The sequence below is a fragment of the Macaca mulatta genome, chromosome 3, assembly GCF_049350105.2.
Source record: "Macaca mulatta isolate MMU2019108-1 chromosome 3, T2T-MMU8v2.0, whole genome shotgun sequence".
NCBI classification, from domain to species: Eukaryota; Metazoa; Chordata; class Mammalia; order Primates; family Cercopithecidae; genus Macaca; species Macaca mulatta.
In genome coordinates this window covers 181,555,769-181,576,502 of record NC_133408.1, presented here as the reverse complement: position 1 = coordinate 181,576,502, position 20,734 = coordinate 181,555,769, and the positions used below count along the sequence as shown (strand labels likewise).

Here is a 20,734-nt window from a genome sequence, read left to right as displayed (position 1 = left end):
ACAGAGTGGCCTAGATAGTATGAGAGACTTCTACCATTTGAACAAAACAACCTGCACAGTGGCAGCCAACCTCTGGGACACAGCAGCAAACCGGCAGGCAGACCTCAGGAGAGCTGATGCAAACGTTAAACAGCAAAAGATGCATGAAAAACTGAGTTCATTTCATCTTTATTGGTAAATTATTAGTATTCTAAAATTTCCTGAATCTTGTAATAAAAAGTAAGATTACATGATGTACCTAACAATCCATATGGAAAAATAAAAGGAAAATGTAGGACCTAAGACTCTAAGGGAGGCACTGACAGAGGTTGTTAAGAGGATCCTCTTCTACCTTCCCCAAGAAGAGTTCTGCAGAAGACTCTAAAAGGATAGATAAGAGGGGCAGAGAAAGATAGAACAGAACCACAGCTCCTGTGGCATCACCTGGAGATGAACGATTTCACCTCTAATTATATTTCAGGTCCTTATTGCTGGTAAACTATGTTTCATAAATGCTACTAGTGAAACTGTCTGAAAACAAAAGATATGAAGAAGGTAGGTTAGTCTTAAAGATGTTTAGGTTACACACTAACCACTGCTCAGCAACCCCCTTCAATTTGCCTGAAGCTTAGAATCCCATTGGGATGATTCATCTATCAATGAGTGGCTATTCTGTGTAATAGAGACTTACTGAGTGGCTATTCTGTGTAAAGCACTGTTTAAAGGGCAGGCAAACAGAAGATTCAGTCCTTGCCTTCATGTCTACAGAGCAAAACGGTAAGAAAATCAGTATTTACAAACATGGGATAAATGTCTCACATACAGTTATGCTCAGTAAATTCACTGAGTAGACAAATCAGTATTGTAAGAGAAGTGTATACAAAAACCAGGAGACCTTCCCAAAGGCTATTTATCCTTTTGCCATAGCACAAAAGAGCCTGAAAGTTTACTATTTTGTATGCCTGTACATAGAAACCACCCCTAAAAGAATAAACAACTAGTAAATGCTGTAACAGATAGTAGCTACCAAGATTATACCACAAAAAGGAGAGTGAGAACGACAGTCAGAAAAAAGATGATCACTCATTTTATGTAAAAGGGTATTTTAATTCTTGTCCTTGGGAGCGATAAAGATTATACATGACTTGGAAATGAGACTGTACCCAATGATGGCCGAAGAAGAATCATCCTTTCTACTCCTTCTCTTTCGTCTGGTCACTCAGAAATATAATATTATCTGTAAAAAAGCCAAAATGTAAATATTAATTTCAGAACTCTTTCTCCATCTCATTCAATAATTCTCCTCTAATACATACAACTTTAGTGCTGTTCATTAAAAGGATTTTAGACAAATTTTCAAAATATTAAATAACTTGCTATGCTCATGAGAGGTATACATACAGTTGGCATAAGTGGAGCTAAAAGTTAGGCACTGGCTGCTTTTCTAATAATTCAGATTTTGTTAGAAGAGGTGGGATATTTCTTGTCTTCCCTGAAAAGAAGATAAAGCCTTCTTAGAAACAATTTCCTGCAAAAGAACTGGTCACAAAATGGGATGCTTGCAATGGTCAGGCAGATGCCATGACACTAGGCAGCACATCCTCAGAGAAAAGGATAAAAGTATATGACATTCTACACTCTGGAGGTCTAGAGGAAAGGGTAAGAGTCCATATGTGGCCCTGTTAGCAATGACAGGATTTATTTATGTTTTTAACTTTAAAAATTCAAATAGAAGAAGTTTTATTTTTAAATTATAAAACAGAATAATTTCTTTTTTTCCTTTGGAGATGGAGTCTCTGTCACCCAGGCTGGAGTGAAGCAGTGTGATTTCAGCTTACTGCTGCCTCCTGGGTTCAAGCGATTCTCCCGCCTCAGCCTCTCCAGTAGTTGGGATTATAGGTGTGCATCACCACACCCAGCTAATTTTTGTATTTTTAATAGAGACAGGGTTTCACCATGTTGGCCAGCTGGTCTTGAACTCCTGACCTCAAGTGATCCACCCGCCTTGGCCTCCCAAAGTGCTGGGATTACAGGCGTGAGCACTGCACCTGACCCAGAATAATTTTAATATACCAATTCTTGGGAACATTTTTATGAATCAACATCACAGAGTTAGCATTTTTATCCAAAAATATCAAATGTTGCTCTTAAAATGCTATTCCAGAGGGAGTTAGCTAAAGATAAACAAAAGAACAGAGGCAAGTAGTAGTCACCCTTCAGTATCCATGGGGGGACTGGTTCCAGGACCTCTATGGATACCAAAGTCCACAATGCTCAAGTCCCTGATATAAAATGGTATAGTAATCACATATAACCTATGCACTTCCTCTTGTATACTTTAAATCATCTCTAGATTACTTACAACATCTAACACAAGGTAAATGGTATGTTGACAGCTGTTACACTGTATTGTTTCGCTTGTATTTTTTGTTGTTGTATTATTTTTATTGGTTTCTTTTTTTCAAACATATTCAATCTGTGATTGGTTGAATCCACAGATGCAGAACCAAGGGACATGGAGGAATGACTGCATTTCCTTTATAATTCCAAAAGATCTAGATTCTTGTAACGATAAAATTATCCAGCAAGGACTGAATATTTGTTCATGACCATAATCTTCCAAAAACTAGAATGTTTCGGTCTAGAATGGTTACTTCAGAAGAGACTATTCAAATATCACTGTGGAAAAAGCTAAGAGTGCCATCCACTGGTGGTGATTTTTAAGTTACAGATAGGATCCCTAGGAGAAAAAAAAAATCACCAATATAACAGATCAACCAATAAGCTCTATTTTCTTCAATTCAAATGTCACTAAAGAGCTCAATTTTGCCATCAGACATAAACCTAAAGTAAACTGACTGTGCTAGTGGAACCTAGTGACAAGAAAAAAAAACAGCAGATCATCTGAAATGCTTCCATTTGGCTTGGTTACTAACAACACAATAATCCGAACAATCTAAATTTTGCCCACACTCTTGGTTTACATTGGGACACACAGGAGGGTAGGAAAATACCTACACTGCTTTTCAAGGTTAATAAACTTTCAAAGAAACTTAGCAGTAAGAAAACATATGAGCATTCTATACAACAAATTGTAAATTATTAATAAGGTATGGTGGTTAAGACATGAACTCTGGAGCAAAGGAAAGAAGAAAGATAAAAGCAAAATCTAAGAGACTTAAGGTAGAAACCATGTAATATAATGTATGAATGTTTATGAAGTAATCAAGGAAATCTGAACACTATGATATTTAGTTAAAAAATTAACAGTAATGTATCAATATTAGGTGTGATAATAGCACTGTAGTTACATTTTCAAAAAGACACCCTATCTTCTAGAGATCCCTATGGAAATTTATGAATAAACTTATGTCTAGCATCTGTTTCAAAATAATCCAGGTGGATGACAAGTGGCTGGAGGCATGGATATAACACTGTCCATAAGCTGATACTGAAGTGAAATGGTAGGAGTTCATTTCACCATTCTTTCTGCTCTTATATATGTTTCACATTTTCCATAGTAAAAAAAAAATTTTATTTATTTATTTTTTTTGAGAGAGTCTTGCTCTATTGCCCAGGCTGGACTGCAGTGGTGTGATCTCAATTCGCTACAAACACTGCCTCCTGGGTTCAAGCAATTCTCATGACTCAGCCTCCTGAGTAGCTGGGACTACAGACACACATCACCAGACCCAGCTAATTTTTGCATTTTGTGTAGAGACAGGGTTTCACCATGTTCACCAGGCTGGTCTTGAACTCTTGACTTCAAATGATCCACCTGCCTCAGCCTCCCAAAGGACTGGGAGGTGTTAGCCACTGCACCCAACCCAAAAATTAATTTTTAAAAATATTATCTAATTTGGGCATATCTCAGAAGTTCATAAACACAGAGACATTACTATAGTAAAATTCAGTTTATTGCCATGTATTTATTTTAAAAAGGTTTCTTATTTCTTAGTATTTATATCCATAAAAACAAACAAAAGCACAAAAAAAAGCACAAAAAAATCCATAAAAACAAAAGCACAAAATTCACAGTGTCTAATTTTAGCAATTTACTCAAGAAGTGAAAAAAGCACCACTTATCTCATTTAAAGACATATTTCCAATACAATTTAAATACATTAAAATTATTTTGGTCAATTAGGTACTAAAAACAACTTTAATGATAAGTCAATTGAGAATTTGTCATAGAATTCTTTTAAATATTTTAAAGTTTCTTTTATGTATGCATTTTTGTTACAAATAGGGTAATAAAAAATTCTTAACTATACCATAAATTATTAAGATACACTTCTGAGGGGAATATAAAAACAGTAAAACAAGTTCAAAGAAAAAAGAATGATGTAAAATTTCCAAATGCTGAATCGGTATTTTTTACAAGATAGCAGGTATCACATTGCTATGCTATTTAGATTCCATTAATACATTTAAAAATAACACAATTTTATATTGAAAAAAATGTCTTTATGTCACTTGCAGACATCCAGAGGGGTATATTATTTTCAAAATTCTTACAGCATTTTCAAAAATTTAAAAACTCTTTCCTAGGGGATATCTTGTTAATCTTCTTTAACCTTTACGTGCACATCTTTTCTATGTTGTACTGTATTTTGTTTAAAGAGAATATTAGGCCGGGCACAACGGCTCATGCCTGTAATTCCAGTATTTTGGGAGGCTGAGGTGGGAGGATCATTTGAGCCCAGCAGTTTGAGACCAGCCTGCGCAACGTAGTGAAACCTCATCTCTACAAAAAAATTGACAAATTAGCCAGGCGTGGTGGTGTACACCTGTAGTCCCAGCTACTCAGGAGAAGGCTGAGGTGGGAAGATCACCTGAGCCTGGGGAGGTACAGGCTGCAGTAAGCTGTGATTACACCATTGCACTAAAGCCTGGTTGACAGAGGGAGACACTGTCTCAAAACAAAAACAAAAAAAGAGAATATTAAAAACTTCCTAGCTGGGCGCGGTGGCTCATGCCTGTAATGTCACAACTTTGGGAGGCCGAGGCAGATGGATCACCTGAGGTCAGCAGTTCAAGACCAGCCTAACATGGTGAAACCCCATCTCTATGAAAATTACAAAAATTTGCCAGGCGGTACGGCACACACCTATTACCCTAGCTACTCAGGAGGCTGAGGCAGGAGAACCACTCGAACCCGGGAGATGGAGGTTGCAATGAGCCAAGATCGTGCCATTGCACTCCAGCCTGGGTAACAGAGTGAGACTCTGTCTCAGAAAAAATAAAATTAAAAAAAAAATCTTAATTTCAAATAGAAATTTCAGCATACTAAGTACCAAAGAGGTTCTGAACAAATCTGCACACTCACATTAGTGTAATTCTTATCTTGGCATATGCTTCTTCCTGGTTAGGGCTAGAGCCTTCCGAAAGACAATACATTCAGTTTTGGTAATTCTCAACAATAAGTACTGGGATGGACAATTCAGTTTTAGGCTTTATTCAAAAGTTACCGGTGACTAAAACTGTGAGTATAAAAATAATTTTTTGAAGGAATGGATAAATGTAGAGACTCTTACCATGTAGAGAAATCAGTGTCATGGACATCTTCTAGTGAGTTGCCTTACCTCCTAAGTACTAGTACTCTTAACCCTAGTTAGTTACAGTGTAGCCAAGCTTTTGAAAAAGAAAAGGAGAAAACGGAAAAACAGCTATTTTCACAAGCTTACCAGCTATGATAGTTGTTGCTTGTCGCCTCACATTATTTTTATCCATGTATTCACCATAGTCTATTTTCCCTTCCAAATAAATTCGAGACCTGATATAAATAAAATGTACAGTTTTTAGTTGAGATCCTAATATGCGTTATAAGAGTCAGGTCGGGGTGGTACTGAGTATATGACAAGGATGAAATATATAATCGTACATAACCTAATTTTTGCTACCACTTCTCAAGGTTCAGGATTAGAAGTACTGAAACAGAGTGTACAAGCAGACTGGGTAACATCTAGGTAAAACAGACAATGTTTTCATCTGTCAGCTATTTCTCTTATGGAAGTTAAAAAATGAAACAAAACAGTTCAAAGGGCAATTTAGTGGCAACCTTTAAATCTCTAGGAATAATTTACAATGTATCATTTTCCTTGACCTTTGATTTTGGAGTCCCTAACAGACTTAATTTTCATTTATTTATCAATTCTTTTCTATGACCTTAGAAACTTACATGATTAAAATTCAAAATATGAATTTGTAGCTTAGTATAATATTACCCTGAATTAATCACTAAGACTATTTCTACACTGTATCAGCTCAGAGGTAATTACTAAGACTATTTCTACACTATCTAGAAGGCTAAACTAGGTAACAAACCTAACCATGATTTTCAAGAGTGGAAAAATGACAATAGCACCAGTTTTGAGAGTCTACCACCACCAAAAAAGTACAACACAGAAAGATCAGTGAAATGTCAGGTGCTCCCCACCCCCACACACACCCATCAATCAGTAAGTGGGAGTGCAGACAGTTCCCTTGAAATACCTTATATGTGTGTGTGTATGTGCACATATTCATAAACACATACATAAAGGGCAATGAAGATACATAGGAAAAAAGCTATACAGTTATTGAAAAGAAAAATTTTAGTGATTGCTAAATTCTTTTTCATGAAATTTGATTATTTCTATAAAACAAGTACATTTCTAAACATATTAACTATCAATACAACTGCTGTTACACACACCATTTTGTCCTTCTGAGTCTGGAAAACACACTTTTTACACATACTCAATCCAAGCCTTCCCAAAGGGAACTATTAAGCCTATAGAAAATCATCAAATATAAAATAACAGCCATGAAGATGAAGTCGGCGTGTCAGGCTTCAGACATGACAGGTTGTCTGCTGGAACAGCACATGGCAACCAACAGGCAAGGAGCCACACTCAGCATCCCCGGCCACAGAGGCACAGCAATTCCTGAAAGCAGACGTTCCACTTGCTCAAATGCCACTTTGCCTTCTCTCCTGCCTCATCTATTTCTATTTATGTACACACCCTGTTTGCCCTAAACTGTAAACTCTTAGAAAGCTGAAACTATGTTTTATATACCTTTTAATTAGTCACACATGGCAACACGCCATGCATATATAGTATCGAGGACTTAGTAAATACCTCTTAAATTAATACAGTCATTAGTAGTACTCAGGGATTTAACAGGCTACACACTCCTTGCCATGAGAACACTTCTTATCAGTTCTTTAAACCATTCAATCCATAAGATCCTTCCTTCTTCAACTTACCCCTTTTTCACATACTGATATGCCACGTCTCTGAGGCCTGGCCGAAATACTGATATTCTGTGCCATGTTGTCTTTTGACTGACATCACCTAAATCACAAGAATAGGAAACTGGTTACAAATGCCAACGGACAACATGCCCAGGAAAACCAACGTCACAATTGCTAAGAGAACAAACAGAAAGACAGATCTTGTTTAAAGTGGCTTATCTCTAAATTAGACAACTGGCAGTAAATAGTATCTATTTATTGCTGATAAAATTAAACCCCCATCTTTTCTACTCACCCATTTGGTAAACTTCACTGTCCCCTGATCGCCACATCTCATTAGTTGCTAGAGAAAATATTGTGACTGGATTTTTTCCTTCCACCTGTCTCAAGACAGGGTCCTGACCCACTCGCCCAAGTAACTGCACACGATTCAGGGCTGAAACACAACACCAAGACCAAATGAGACACAGAACCTGCTATAGACTGAATATTTGTGCCCCTTCCCCCAAATTTGTATGTTGAAGCTCTACCCTCAATGTAATGGTATTTGGAGGTGGGGATCCTTAAAAGGTAATTAGGCTTAGATGATGTCATGAGGGTGAAGTGCCCCTATAGGAAGAGTTCAGAACTTTCTGTCTCCACCATGTGAAGACACAGTGAGAAGGCAACCATCTGCAAGCCAGGAAGACAGCCCTCACCAAGAGCTCAATCATACTGGCACACGAATCCTGGATTTTTAGCCTCCAGAACTGTGAGAAATAAATGTTGGTGAAGCCACCCGGTCTATGGTATTTTTTTATAGCAGCCTCTAAGCTGACCACTAAAGAAATCCACACCCAAGATTGAGAGAAATGTCCAGAAGAAATGCTATAAATACCACTGCAACTTCAATCTCTGTATTAAGTAAAACCCAAGTTCTGGAAGATCAGAAAATAAGGAATGAATAAGAAGAGGTTGCGAGAGCAAAGAGTGTTGTCAAGAAAGAAGAAAAAGCAAAGAGTGTTGTCAAGAAAGAAGAAAATACTCATAGAAAAAGCAGCCATACGAAACAAACTGTAAGCTCTAGATCTTAAATTCTTCTTTAAGATATCTTTTTTAACTGACTGTGGAGCTAAAAGAACAAATCTGAGATCTGAAAATCTTTATAAATACAAGGGAATATTTCTGTGAAGAAACAGTATCTTTTATAATATCAGCCTAATAAAATCTGGGAAGACTCAGATAACCAAATATGACTCAAGGAAGTTCTTTTTTTTTTTTTTTTTTTGAGACGGAGTCTCACTGTCGCCCAGGCTGGAGTGCAGTGGCGTGATTTCAGCTCACTGCAAGCTCCGCCCCCCCCCGGGGTTCATGCCATTCTCCTGCCTCAGCCTCCTGAGTAGCTGGGACTACAGGTGCCCCCCACTACGCCCGGCTAATTGTTTTTTGTATTTTTAGTAGAGACGGGGTTTCACTATGTTAGTCAGGATGGTCTTGATCTCCTGACCTCGTGATCTGCCCGCCTCGGCCTCCCAAAGTGCTGGGATTACAGGCGTAAGCCGTGTGCCCGGCCAGAAATTCTGATGCAGGACAGGGTCGACGAGAATGAGTAGTAACTGGCTGATAAGGAGAATAGGGGCTCAGTTTATACTATGTCTCCACAGCCTGATGGGTCAAGGCTAAGATCTGAAGAGCAAACATAAACTAAAAGCACAATGATAACATGGTAAACCCAACCAGCATACCTCTTCTACAGCACATTTGAGATTGGCAAATTACTAAAAATAACATTTTAAACTTGGAAATTAGCTACTTACATCTTTCAAGAACCAAACTGGTACTTGTTTCGGACTCATGTCTTACAAACTGACGAAGTACCTAAAGAAGAACAAATGAGTAACATGGCTTTAATTTTTTAGGAAAGGCAAAAGCAACGGAAGAATTACTCACATTCATTCACCATGTAGTCAGTAATTCCTGTAAATTCCAGAAGAGAAGAGAAGCTCTTCTCATGTTCTCCCAAAAGAGTGTCAGAAGGACCCGGCAAACACTTCAAGTGCAGCCTACTGCAGAAGCCCAAAGGTACAGGGAAGGTACTAGAAGGCATGCTCAAGAGTTACTTTATAGTACTCCCGTTTATTTTGCCACAGTCCCCCTGATTATGGCACTTCTGTGTTTGCACACAAAAGGAAAAGTCAAAATAATATGACTTTAACATTACAGAGTATGATAATATCTGTAAATCCAACCTGTACCTAAGAGTTGCTGCCAAGTATTTTCAAAATCCAGCTTTCATTAGCTGGAGAGACAAAAAGTACTATATATATCCAATATATACATCCTCTAATTTTTTTTTTTTTAGTATAAACAACTGCTATATTATTACTATATTTTGGTTACAGTAGACTTTAGAAATTAAGAAATTTAGATCCAACATGGGTACTGATTTAATCCATCATTAGGCCAAAGGAGAGTAAAAAGAGATGTTTTATAATTAATAATTTAATAAGTAGATTCATTAATAACATACGCAATGATCAAACAAGTGTCAGGAGGTGTGGAATAAATGCAAAGCCTCACTCTCAGTCATAACAATGAGCTAGTTTAGAGGAGGATCCCCAGCCTCCCGGGTCAAGGACTAGTAGAGGTCTGTAGCCTGTTAGGAACCCGGCTGCACAGCAGGAGGTGAGCGGCAAGCAGTGAGCAAGCATTACTGAGATCCGCCTCCTGTCAGATGAGCAGGGGCGTTAGATTCTCATAGGAGTGCGAACCCCATTATAAACTGCTCATGCGAGGGATCGAGGCTGTGCACTGCTCATGAGAATCTAACTAATGCCTGATGATCTGAGGTAGAAAAGTTTCATCCTCAAACCATCCCCGCGGCACCCGCCTCCTCCAGGGAAAAATTGTCTTCCGTGAAACCAGTTACTGGTGCCAAAAAGGTTGGGGTCTGCTGGTTTAGAGAATGAGAAATAGGTTAAATCCCAATAAAACAATACATTCTTGAACTAACCACATGAGGGACTTTCTGACACAGCAACAGGAACATATTCCAAAGTCAGATTCCCTGTGTCTATGTAACTGCCTTCCCCCGGTTGCTCCTTCAGACCTTAAAAGGAATTAGGATGCCTCAAATATGATTAACCTAAAGTGTTTCATTTTAAAATCAGCAAAAATTATGATAGGTAATATCTACTTCACAAGGTTATCGCAAAAATTAAACAGCTTCAGTAGTGAGCTTAGCCTAATACAATTTCTATAAATATTTCATGGGAAATTTCATGCTTTCAGTGCATCAGAAAAGGTCTAATAAATTTGGTTCTTTGATTAAACACAAAGATTCGACTGTCCAAGTCAAAATCACATCATTGTCGGAAAAGGTAGTCACTACCACATAATAGCAGCAATGGTTACTATCAGCTAAGAGATTTATCTATAATCAATTATAAAACTAAATCTACAAGTTATGTAAAATTATCCCCACTTAGAGCTGAGAAAACAACCTCGGAGAGACTGCATAACCTGCCCAAGATCCCGCAGGAAGTATGTGGCGAGTGATCTCAAGGCCCAGGCCCTTTGACACCAATGCTACTACTTTCCCAAAGCCCCTTGCTGCCTCCTGAATTTCAAGAGCTACTGTAAAGATGGGAGTACACATCACTGAATACAGAGTTGAGAGAGCTAGCCATTCTATCAGAGAAACATTTTCGAAGTGGCAGTACTGTTAATATAAAAAGCAGAAGCCCACCAATCAAATAAACACCAATTCCCAGGGTGCTGTTGGCTATCTAATCCTATCACTAAACTTAGGGGCACAGTGTGGGTAAGAGAATAAAGATATGAGTACAACATACTATAGAATCAAACTGCTAATGAGAACCTGTGTCATGATTCTGGAAATGTACTCATTTCAGTGCTCAGACAAGCAAGAGCTCATAAATCTTACATGATAACAATGTCTCATTTGGGGCACACAAAAATCAAAGCCTACTGGAAAAGATTAGGAAAGGATTATTTAACTTGGATACTTTTTAAAATTAAACTTTTAACTCTTATTTAAAGACATTTTAATACTGTAACATTAGTGTTAAGTAATAACTTTTTTATGTTTCACATTTCAATACAGAAAAAATAGATTAAAGATACATACAGGTTAAAGGGGGGATCCAAGAATATAGGATTAAGGTGGGAAAAATGACAGAGTCATGGAGGAACTGATTCTTTATTGATCTTCACAGGAGGATGGGGAGTAGGAGAGCCAAAGAAGAATCTACAGGAGTTGGTGCCCAAATGTGGTAAGTGAGGAAAAACGGTAGTCTAAACTGGCTCAAGGTGGGCTAGAGTGACTGGAAAAGTGAGGAGCCATATTAAGTGGAATGAGAAGGCATTTTCTACATAGTGAAATCTGTGGTGACCATTCAGACTTGAGCTGCTCTCTTCAGGGTGGAAAGATGGGGGAAGAGGAACGTTTAGCAACACAGGAGGTAGACGGTCAAAAAAGCAACTACACGCCTTAAGAAAAAAGTTGGAACAATGATTCCTACAGTCTTTAGGTCACTAAAGACCTATAATGTTCTCTCACTGCTTAAATTCAAGCAACACACACACGTTTTAAAAATTAATGATTCCTATTACATATGTGAATAAACCTGAACTTTTTTTTTGTTTTAGTGAACATAATTTACACTGGCAAAATTTACACTACCAATCCTCCGTATCAGTTGAGTACAGAGGTGGGTGGGTGAGCTCAAAGGTCTTTAGCCCTGTAGTTAAAAGCCTGAAGAAGTCTTCTGATCACCGCTGATAGTAATACATCTCAATATTAATACAGACAAGTGACTACCTGTAACACAGGTCTTCGAAACATGGCTTCTATTTTCTTTCCTTACAGTCTAATCTTTAGGCTCTTCCTAAAGGAAAAAAACAAAATGAGAAACATTACTTCTTATGGCAAAAGCACAACTCACCAGTCCTAAATTCCTAACTGCATTCATAATTCTTATGCACTCCAATTTTGTGACCACAACGTACCAACATTCCTGCACACCTGATGAGGATTCCTTCCTCCCTCCCAAATAAACTCACACCTGTGTCATTTAGGTCCCAAACAACTTCCTCTTCCTCCAACCCAGACAAAATTTTGATTGTGAGTTAATCCCACTTCCAATCCACTTCTTCTCAAATCTGATTACAATGCAAGCTCCCCTAGGGCACAGATTTTTATCTGCTTTATTCACTGCCATTTTCTAAACTTCTAAAAAAGTTTAGGCATAGTAAAGGCTCAAAAACTATTAGCGTCACCAAGGGACTTATATCTGAAACCTGTTGCTGAAAAATTACTGCCTTCATCTCCGTTAGCAAAGACCAAGCAGCGTAGAGATCCCCGGGCTAGCCAGCCACACCGTGGGGAGAGGTGGGCACCCTTTACCGGAGGTGGCGCCACCACCTGAAAACCGAGGAGAACTGGGAAGAAATCACGCAGTCCTCGGCACGACTGAGGAAAGGGCCAGACACCTACAGAAACACCTTCCGACCCACGCAGGATCACGCGCAGCCAAAACACAGGACTCCACCACTTGCTTAGCGCTTGCTATCCCTCCCTCACCCGACGCTCTAACCCGAGCAGCCGAGCCAACCAGGGGATCACTTCCGGGGCACAGGGAACGCAAAGCTCGCGAGAGGAAAAAGGAAGCAGAAACTCCACAACGTGCGCCTTGGAAATACTGCCGGCGAGCGCCGTGGGAAACGCCGCCCCTTAACTCTGAAGTTCCGCGAGTTTCTCTTTGGTCGCGGGAGGATGATCAACGCCGCCAAGTGGTGAGTTTGGAAGGTTTCAAGGTTCAAATTAAATGAAATTCTGTGATGAGGTTTCTAACTGTGCCCGGGAGGGGGCGAGGTAGGCAAAACAGAGACTAGCTCTGCCTGTGGGGGGAGAAAGGAAAACGATTTGTGACCAGCCTAGGCGACATAGTGAGACCCTGTCTCTACAAAAAGTATAAAATTAGCTGGGCGTGGTGGCGCGCGCCTGGGGTCCAAGCTACTCGGGAGGCTGGGGTCGGGGGATCACCAGAGCCCTGGAGGTCGTGGCTGCATTGAGCGGTGAACGCACCGCCGCACTGCAGCCTGGGCAACAGAGCGAGACTTTGTCTCAAAAAAAAAAAAAAAAGAAGAAGAAGAAAATTAAAGAAAAAAAAGAAAAAGAAAACGTTCCAGGCCTGTTAAAGCACTAAGAAAAGCAGAAAAAGAAAGGGGAGCCGGGGAAGGGCTGACAGGCCGTCAAATTTAAGGGAGCACCAGAAAAACTGGCAATCAAATAATATCTTAATGTAATATTTTAAAAGGTAAAAATTAATGCAAGAAATCCGGGAGGAACAAAATAAGAGTCGTGTGTAGCTTAACAACAGGGAATGTTCTGAGGAATGCGTCATTAGGCGATTTCGTTGCTGTGCGGACACCATAGAATGTACTTTCACGACCTAAATGGTAGAGCCTGCGACACACCTCAGCTGTGTCACTGGTGTGCCCTGTTGCTTCCAGGCTGCAAACCTGACAGCATGGGACTGTGCTGAATACCGCAGACCATTGTAATTCATGGTAAGTGTGTGTCTAAACATATGTAAACATGGAAAAGGTACAGTACAAATACAGTATAAAAGATAAAAATTGTATGGGGCGCTTACCATGAATGGAGCTTGGAGAATTAGAAGTTGCTGTGGGTGAGTGGGTGAGTGAGTGGTAACCCAACGCGAAGGTCTAGGACATTATTGTACCCCACTAAACACTTCATAAACACTATACACTTAGGCTACACTCTGTTTATAAAAAATATTTTTCTTCCTTCAATAAACTTTCACTTACTATAACTTTATAAATCTTTCAATATTTTTTACGTTTTAACTCTTTTGTAATAACAATTAGCTTACAACACACACTGTACCACTATACAAAAATATTTTTCTTATATCCTTATTCTGTAAGCTTTTTTCTACCTTTGGTTTTTTTAAAAAAAAAAAAAAACTTTTTTGCCTTTTTTAAAAAAAACGAAGACATAAACACACACATTAGCCTAGGCCTACACAGGGTCATTATGATCAGTCTCAGCCTTCCACCTCCACCTCTTGTCCCACTGGAAGGTCTTCAGAAGCAGTGACACACAGTCATCTCCTATAACAATGCCTTCTTCTGGAATCCCTCCTGAAGGACCTGCTTGAGGCTGTTTTACAGTTAACTTTTTAAAAATAAGTTAATAATATAATAAAAAGTATAGTAAACACATAAACCAGCGACATAGTCATTATTAATATGAAGTAACACATGAGTAATACATTGCATTCTGATGTTTTATTTAGGTACGATGTCACTAGACAATAGAAATTTTTCAACTCCATTGTAATGTTATGGGACCACCTTTGTAGATGCACTGTTGTATATGCAGTCTGTCTTTTTCCCAAACATCATTATGAAGTGCATGACTGTATTAAAATTTTAACTGAATACAGGATCTAAGCCAGATTGGAGCCTGAAGCACAAGGAAGAATGTGTGCCCCATATATATGTGTGTTTATGTATTTTTAAAAACTGGGGCTAGGAAGGTTAGTGGGGGGCTGGAGGGAAGGTGGGGATTGTTAATGGATACAAAAAAAATAGAATAAGACCTGCTATTTTCGATGACACAATAGGTTGACTATAGTCAGTAATTACTTAATTGTACATTTTAAAATAAGAGTGTTACTGGATTGTGTGTAACTCAAAGGATAAATGATTAAGAGGATACCCCATCCCCATGATGTGCTTATTTCACGTTGCATGCCTGTATCAAAATATCTCATGTACCCCTAAATATATACACTTCCTTTGAACCCACAAAAATTAAAAATAAAAAAGACAAAAACAAAAAAATTTTTAATTAAAAAAATTTTGGCCAGGTCCAGCAGCTCATGTTTGTAATCCCAGCACTTTGGAAGGTTGAGGCAGGTGGATCACTTGAGCCCAGGAGTTCAAGACCAGCTTGGGCAACATGGCAAAACCCTGTCTCTACAAAAAATACAAAAATTTGCCAGGCAGCCAGGCGCAGTGGCTCACGCCTGTAATCCCAGAACTTTGGGAGGCCGAGGCGGGCAGATCACGAGGTCAGGAGATCGAGACCATCCTGGCTAACACAGTGAAACCCCGTCTCTACTAAAGATACAAAAAATTAGCCAGGCGTGGTGGCGGGTGCCTGTAGTCCCAGCTACTCGGGAGGCTTAGGCAGGAGAATGGCGAGAACCCGTGTGGTGGAGCTTGCAGTGAGCTGAGATCGCGCCCCTCTCTCCAGCCTGGGCAATGGTGTGAGACTCCATCTCCAAAAAAAAAAAAAATTAACCAGGCATAGTGGTATGTGCTTATAGCCCCAGCTACTGTGGAGGCTGAAGTGGGAGGATCACTTGAGCCTGGGAAGGTGAGGTTTCAGTGAGCCATGATCACACCACTACACTCCAGCCTGTGCAACTGAGTGAGACCCTGTCTCAAAAAATATATATATATGTGTATATATATCTATATATATATATAAATGAAATATGTGCATGTTTATATATATATCTATATATACACACATTTTTTGAGACAGGGTGTATATATCACACAAAATATATATGTGTGTATATGTGGATATATATATCAATATAAATTTTTAAATTAATTTTTATTTAAAAAAATTTTTGATAGTCCAGTAGCTCATGTTTGTAGTCCCAGCACTTCAGAAGGTTGAGGCGGGAGGATCACTTGAGCCCAGGAGTTCAAGACCAGTTTGGGTGACATGGCAAAACCCTGTCTCTACAAAAAATGCAAAAATTAGCCAGGCGGCTAATTTATGTGTGTATATCAATATATACACACATATATTTCCAGAACATTAAAGTAGTTGAAGCAGTATTGAAAATTTTTAAAGTAGGTATTATAACAAGAAAAACCCAAAATTGCATTAATAAAAACCTTCCCCCAAACTGAGAGGAAGCCGAGAAACCAAAGATTGACCTGCACGAGTACAGCTTGGCGAGTGGAGGAGTTTATGAGAACTTACATACAAGGCACTCCTGGATGGCAGCAGGACAGCTGTGGAGACCCGCCTGGCCTCCCATCCCTAAGCTACTTGTAAGCTAATTTTCTGGCTTTTAGCCTATTGTGTGTGATGGAACTGTTTTCTTTGGTAGGTTCTCAGATATTCTCTGAGATCTTTAGCTTCTCAGAAACACCTGCTCTCTGGCTGGTCACCGTGGCCTTGGCACATGGCCTGGCCTTCAGGATTCAGGCAGTGGACATACACTCTTTAGTAACCCAGGGTCGGGGGGAACCCATTACATTACAGGTGTATTAAAATTCACAACACTGTTTTAACTTTAAATATTTTATTTATGCCAAGATGGAGTGTAATATAACTTTACTTTTAATGGAAGTAAACTGATCAGTAATGTTTTCAAATCTACTTCTTTGCTTATCTTGTTTTGAGAGAATTTCCATACCTTCACAATTTTTCTTGACCAAGTAACAATCTTAAATAATTTTAATTCAGCTTACTGATCTTGTCTTTATTTAAAATTTTGGTGTTTTATTCATCATGAATTTTTTTTCATTAGTTTTAACATTTTAAGAATATTTCATTCAAGTGTTACAAATCTTGATTGCTGAGTTTCTTGGTGCCCCTTAAATTCTGTCTCATTCATGCTAATCCTGGGCCTAGCGGGAAAAAGAATGTATGGAGCCCCATAAATTACAGAACCCACACCAGTGGGGGCCACCCCTTCCACTCTTTCTCCTGGTCCTGGCACTGTCCAGGTTGTGGAGAAAGAAGGTACCCACCGTATTGTTCTAACAGGCAAATCACCTCCTCAGGCCTCTACCTAAAACCTTTCATCTTCCCATTTTTTGCCATTTAGGGATAAAATCTTAACATAGCTTCCAACACACACCTTAACTCACTCCTGAAGGTCTTGCTTACCAGTTGGTATATCGTATTTCCAGATGCTTACCTCTATTTTACTAGCACCCTCACAATGTTGAGCTCCTAAAACATACCACGCTATACTGCCTTCAAGCCTTGCACAGGAATCAGTAATCCCATACTCCACCCACTATGTTACTACTGTCAATGACTTCCAGTGATTTTTCTCTTTAAAAATCCTGTTTCCACTTGAGTCAAATGAAAAACTAAATTCACTCTTTTGCCCAATGTCAGTTTCTCCCTTGTTTGTTTTAATGGTACCAAGATTCTCCCAGACTTGAACTTTATAATCATCTTCATCTCTCTCTGACCACCCACATCCATTCACCCATATCCAATCACTTGGCCCTAAAACTTCTTTCTTCATGATGCCACTAATATCTCCCTTTCAATTTGCATACTTTGGAGTAAGGAGTGTGGGAGAAGTTATATAAAGAAAAATGCAGAAAGCACCATGCAAATTGAAAAGAGAGAACCTTAAGCAGACTCTTACAACTTTCTAAATATCTTAGTGGAGAGTCTGGAGTACTCTGAATTCTCAGACAGGAATTGCCAATACACATTCTCCTGAGATTGCTGGCTGGAGAGAGTCACAGTGCTGCTTTGTTTTTTCTGTGACAAAGAAAAGTGTGATAAAATGTACAGTTTTTTAGATGTAAAATGTCATGGAGAAATTAAAGCATTTTCTTCTATTATCAAATGGATCCCTCCTAACACAAATGCTTCTGTGCTGCATTGCTCCATCCTCAGGATCTGAAATGCACTCCCCTCACACACTTTCAGAATTCTCTACTGAAACATTCCTTCCTTTCTGTTCTCCCATTTCATTTTCTTTGCACACTCTGTCCATCTTATAACAAATGATCACGAAGATACCTCATCCCTCCTGTTAACTGTGAGCTCTTAGAGTTCAGGGAACTTGTGAATATCCAGTTCACAGTATACTTTAAAATAAGGACAGGCTAGTAGGGCCCAGGTCATGGAAATAAGAATCCAGAAGGGATGCTCAAATAAGCATTCTTATTTCTGGGAAGAGTCCAGAAGGATGCTCACAGAGCCATAAAATTTCTTTTTAATCGAGGACTTAGAACAGTGATTCCAATATATTTTTGTATCAGAGATACCCCTTCAGAAACCTAAATTTCACATTTTGATGAGGAAGCCCTGAAACCTCGCCATAGGATACACATACACATACTTTCTGTAGTTCATCCATGGGCCCAGAGACGGCCTTCCCAATGCTGTGAAGAGGTGACAGGTAGCATTATGGCTTTAATCAGTTTTAATGCCTGGCAGTAGTAGACTGACACAGGGCTTTTATCACTTGCAAAGATGAATGAGAAAGAAGTGTGTTATCATAAATGCCCAGGGGTGCAAAATCACCTTTGGCCTGACTTATTTCTCCCTGAATTAAAAAGGTTCCAGCTATAGGCATCCATTGGTAGAGATGAAGACTGGCAATGCTTTATCATAAATAGGAAGCCTTGGACAGTTTTGCTGTAAATTATCCACTTTTAAATAAATTTTAATCAGGTTTTTACTTTGATTTTAAATCAGCTTCTCTAAAGCCTCATAATAACTGTTGAAAAATTGCAGCACTTATTACCTACACTGATTACTTGCATATATTTTAGAATGGTTTGAAAGCAATTTTAGCAATACTTAGTAGTTATTATGGCTTAATTTAAAAACAACCTGACAATTTTTCTGCAATTCAAGATTGAAAATATGGTTCATTTAGAGATAAAAAGCCTTAGTTGTTCAGGCTGAAAGGTTCATGTCTTTCAATATTCATCTTTCTACAACTTTCAGTAAATGGCCTCTCTAAAGTGGTATGTGTGTCAGAGCTTAGACCAGTGGAGCACAATAGTATTCCTCTAGATCTCAAGATTATCTGTTGGTACCTTAATGTCAGTGTTGACATTTAGAATACATCCTTAGAGAAGTAACATATTTTCTAAAGTATTTTAATTTAACTTCTTTAATGTTACCAGCCCAATGATGTTAATGAAATAATTGTGATAATTAGTTTCCAAGTTACATAATGATCTCTGCAAAAACAAAACTTACTGAGGTAAGGAATAAGCATCTAACTGAAATGGAAGGGATGAAACGCCAAAGCCAGTGAAGACCCAGTCCCTCACACTCAGTAGTATCTATGCAGATAGATACATACTATTTTGGTGACATCCTGCTACTGTAGAGAGAGAGAGAGAGAGCGAGAGAGCAAGCCAGAGAGCCAGAGAGCCAGAGAGCGGGCGAGCGAGAAAGCGAGAGAGAGAGCGAGCAGGCAAGCCAGAGAGCGAGAGCGCGTGCGAGCGGGCGAGCCAGAAAGAACGAGAGCGGGCAAGCCAGAGCCAGAGCCAGAGCAAGAGAGCCAGAGAGCCAGAGCGGCCAATAATCTGGCACCAGGTCCATTCAGTTGTGAAGCTAGGCTGAGGAACACAGTAGAGAAGAGGCTGTAGACCCAAATAGTCAGTTATTAATGCCTGAGAAGACTAGTATAACCAAACAATTCTCATCTGTACATTGGATGTACTTAATAATTTACCTGTTTCTAAATCACAAATTGTGGTTGACCTTGTACTATACTACAAGGGACATGGCCTGGTGTGTGTGTGTTGTTCAGCGGGAGGTGGCAAGAGATAAACTAACCCCATTTTATAATTTTGAATAGAGCCTAGTAAAGAAAAATGGCAATGGGCTATAGGAAGACCACCACCACACTTAATTGCATGGAAAGAATTGCTACTCCAAAGCAGAACAAAGAATAGTATTAGGGTTTATTCAATTAAAAAAACTTAATTAGCTTTTAAAAATGAGGGGGAAAGAAGAAAATCAAGCAGCAAAAAAGCCATTATCATCAACAGGTTGCATTCACTAAGATGACACAAACAGAGCTTATCAAATACCTTTATGACCAACATAATTTTCTAGCAAAGCCTGACCATTATTAACTGTTGGATCTGTGAAGCTAACACTTGCCACCAAGACCTGTTACTACTGACCCACTGAATTCTCTTACCCTTTTATTCATAAAATGTTCTCCAACATAAATTTCTTGTTCTTTGTTAGTTACATTTTACAAAGGATATTTTACCTGTAATTAGGCTTTGGACAAGATAAAACCCTTTATTTAAAATACAGTATTCTATTCCTTTTAAAATGTGTATAGAAAAAGGATTTAGATAAAATATGATCTTAAAAAACAGGAAACAAAGCCAAATTCTCATAAAAATCATGAGAAATTGGTGAGACCCGGAATATCAAACCAACCAGAACAGCCAGAAGAGAGGCAGGGCAAATAGATGGAGAACAACCACAGGCACATCAAGTTTTCCCTGAAGCCCCTCCCCACAGCATTTTTGTCCTGCAAGTTAACAGCCAGCTCAGAGATGTCCAAGTTGCATACAGTCTAACTTTTACCCACCTCACATAATGGTGAAGCCATTTATTTAATAAATACAATATCAGAAAGGGTATACATTAGGAGACCCACTTCCTCAAGAAGCTGGGAATTTTCTCTTAGGAACAGCATCATATAACCTGGGAAGCAC

At 38.9% G+C, this 20,734-nt stretch overlaps 1 protein-coding gene and 1 long non-coding RNA gene across 8 annotated transcripts in view; one reads left to right on the top strand and one right to left on the bottom strand.

Annotated features, from left to right (window-relative positions):
* Window positions 1-1,065: 1,065 nt before the first annotated feature.
* Window positions 1,066-12,856, bottom strand: SSBP1 (single stranded DNA binding protein 1). Of its 7 annotated transcripts, none has more exons than XM_015135066.3 (8): window positions 12,817-12,856; window positions 12,042-12,108; window positions 9,016-9,076; window positions 7,515-7,655; window positions 7,232-7,319; window positions 5,667-5,755; window positions 1,381-1,471; window positions 1,066-1,216 (listed from the first exon to the last, which is right to left on the bottom strand). In XM_015135066.3, exons 2-7 carry the CDS (start codon window positions 12,063-12,065, stop codon window positions 1,398-1,400), a joined length of 477 nt encoding a protein of 158 aa, XP_014990552.1. In that variant the 5' UTR covers window positions 12,066-12,108; window positions 12,817-12,856; the 3' UTR covers window positions 1,066-1,216; window positions 1,381-1,397.
* Window positions 12,857-13,058: 202 nt separating this feature from the next.
* LOC144339993 (uncharacterized) overlaps window positions 13,059-20,734 on the top strand; it is a 33,715-nt gene continuing 26,039 nt past the window's right edge. Inside the window, exon 1 of the long non-coding RNA XR_013415656.1 lies at window positions 13,059-13,792. This is a non-coding gene — a long non-coding RNA (uncharacterized LOC144339993). The remainder of the gene's footprint in view (window positions 13,793-20,734) is intronic.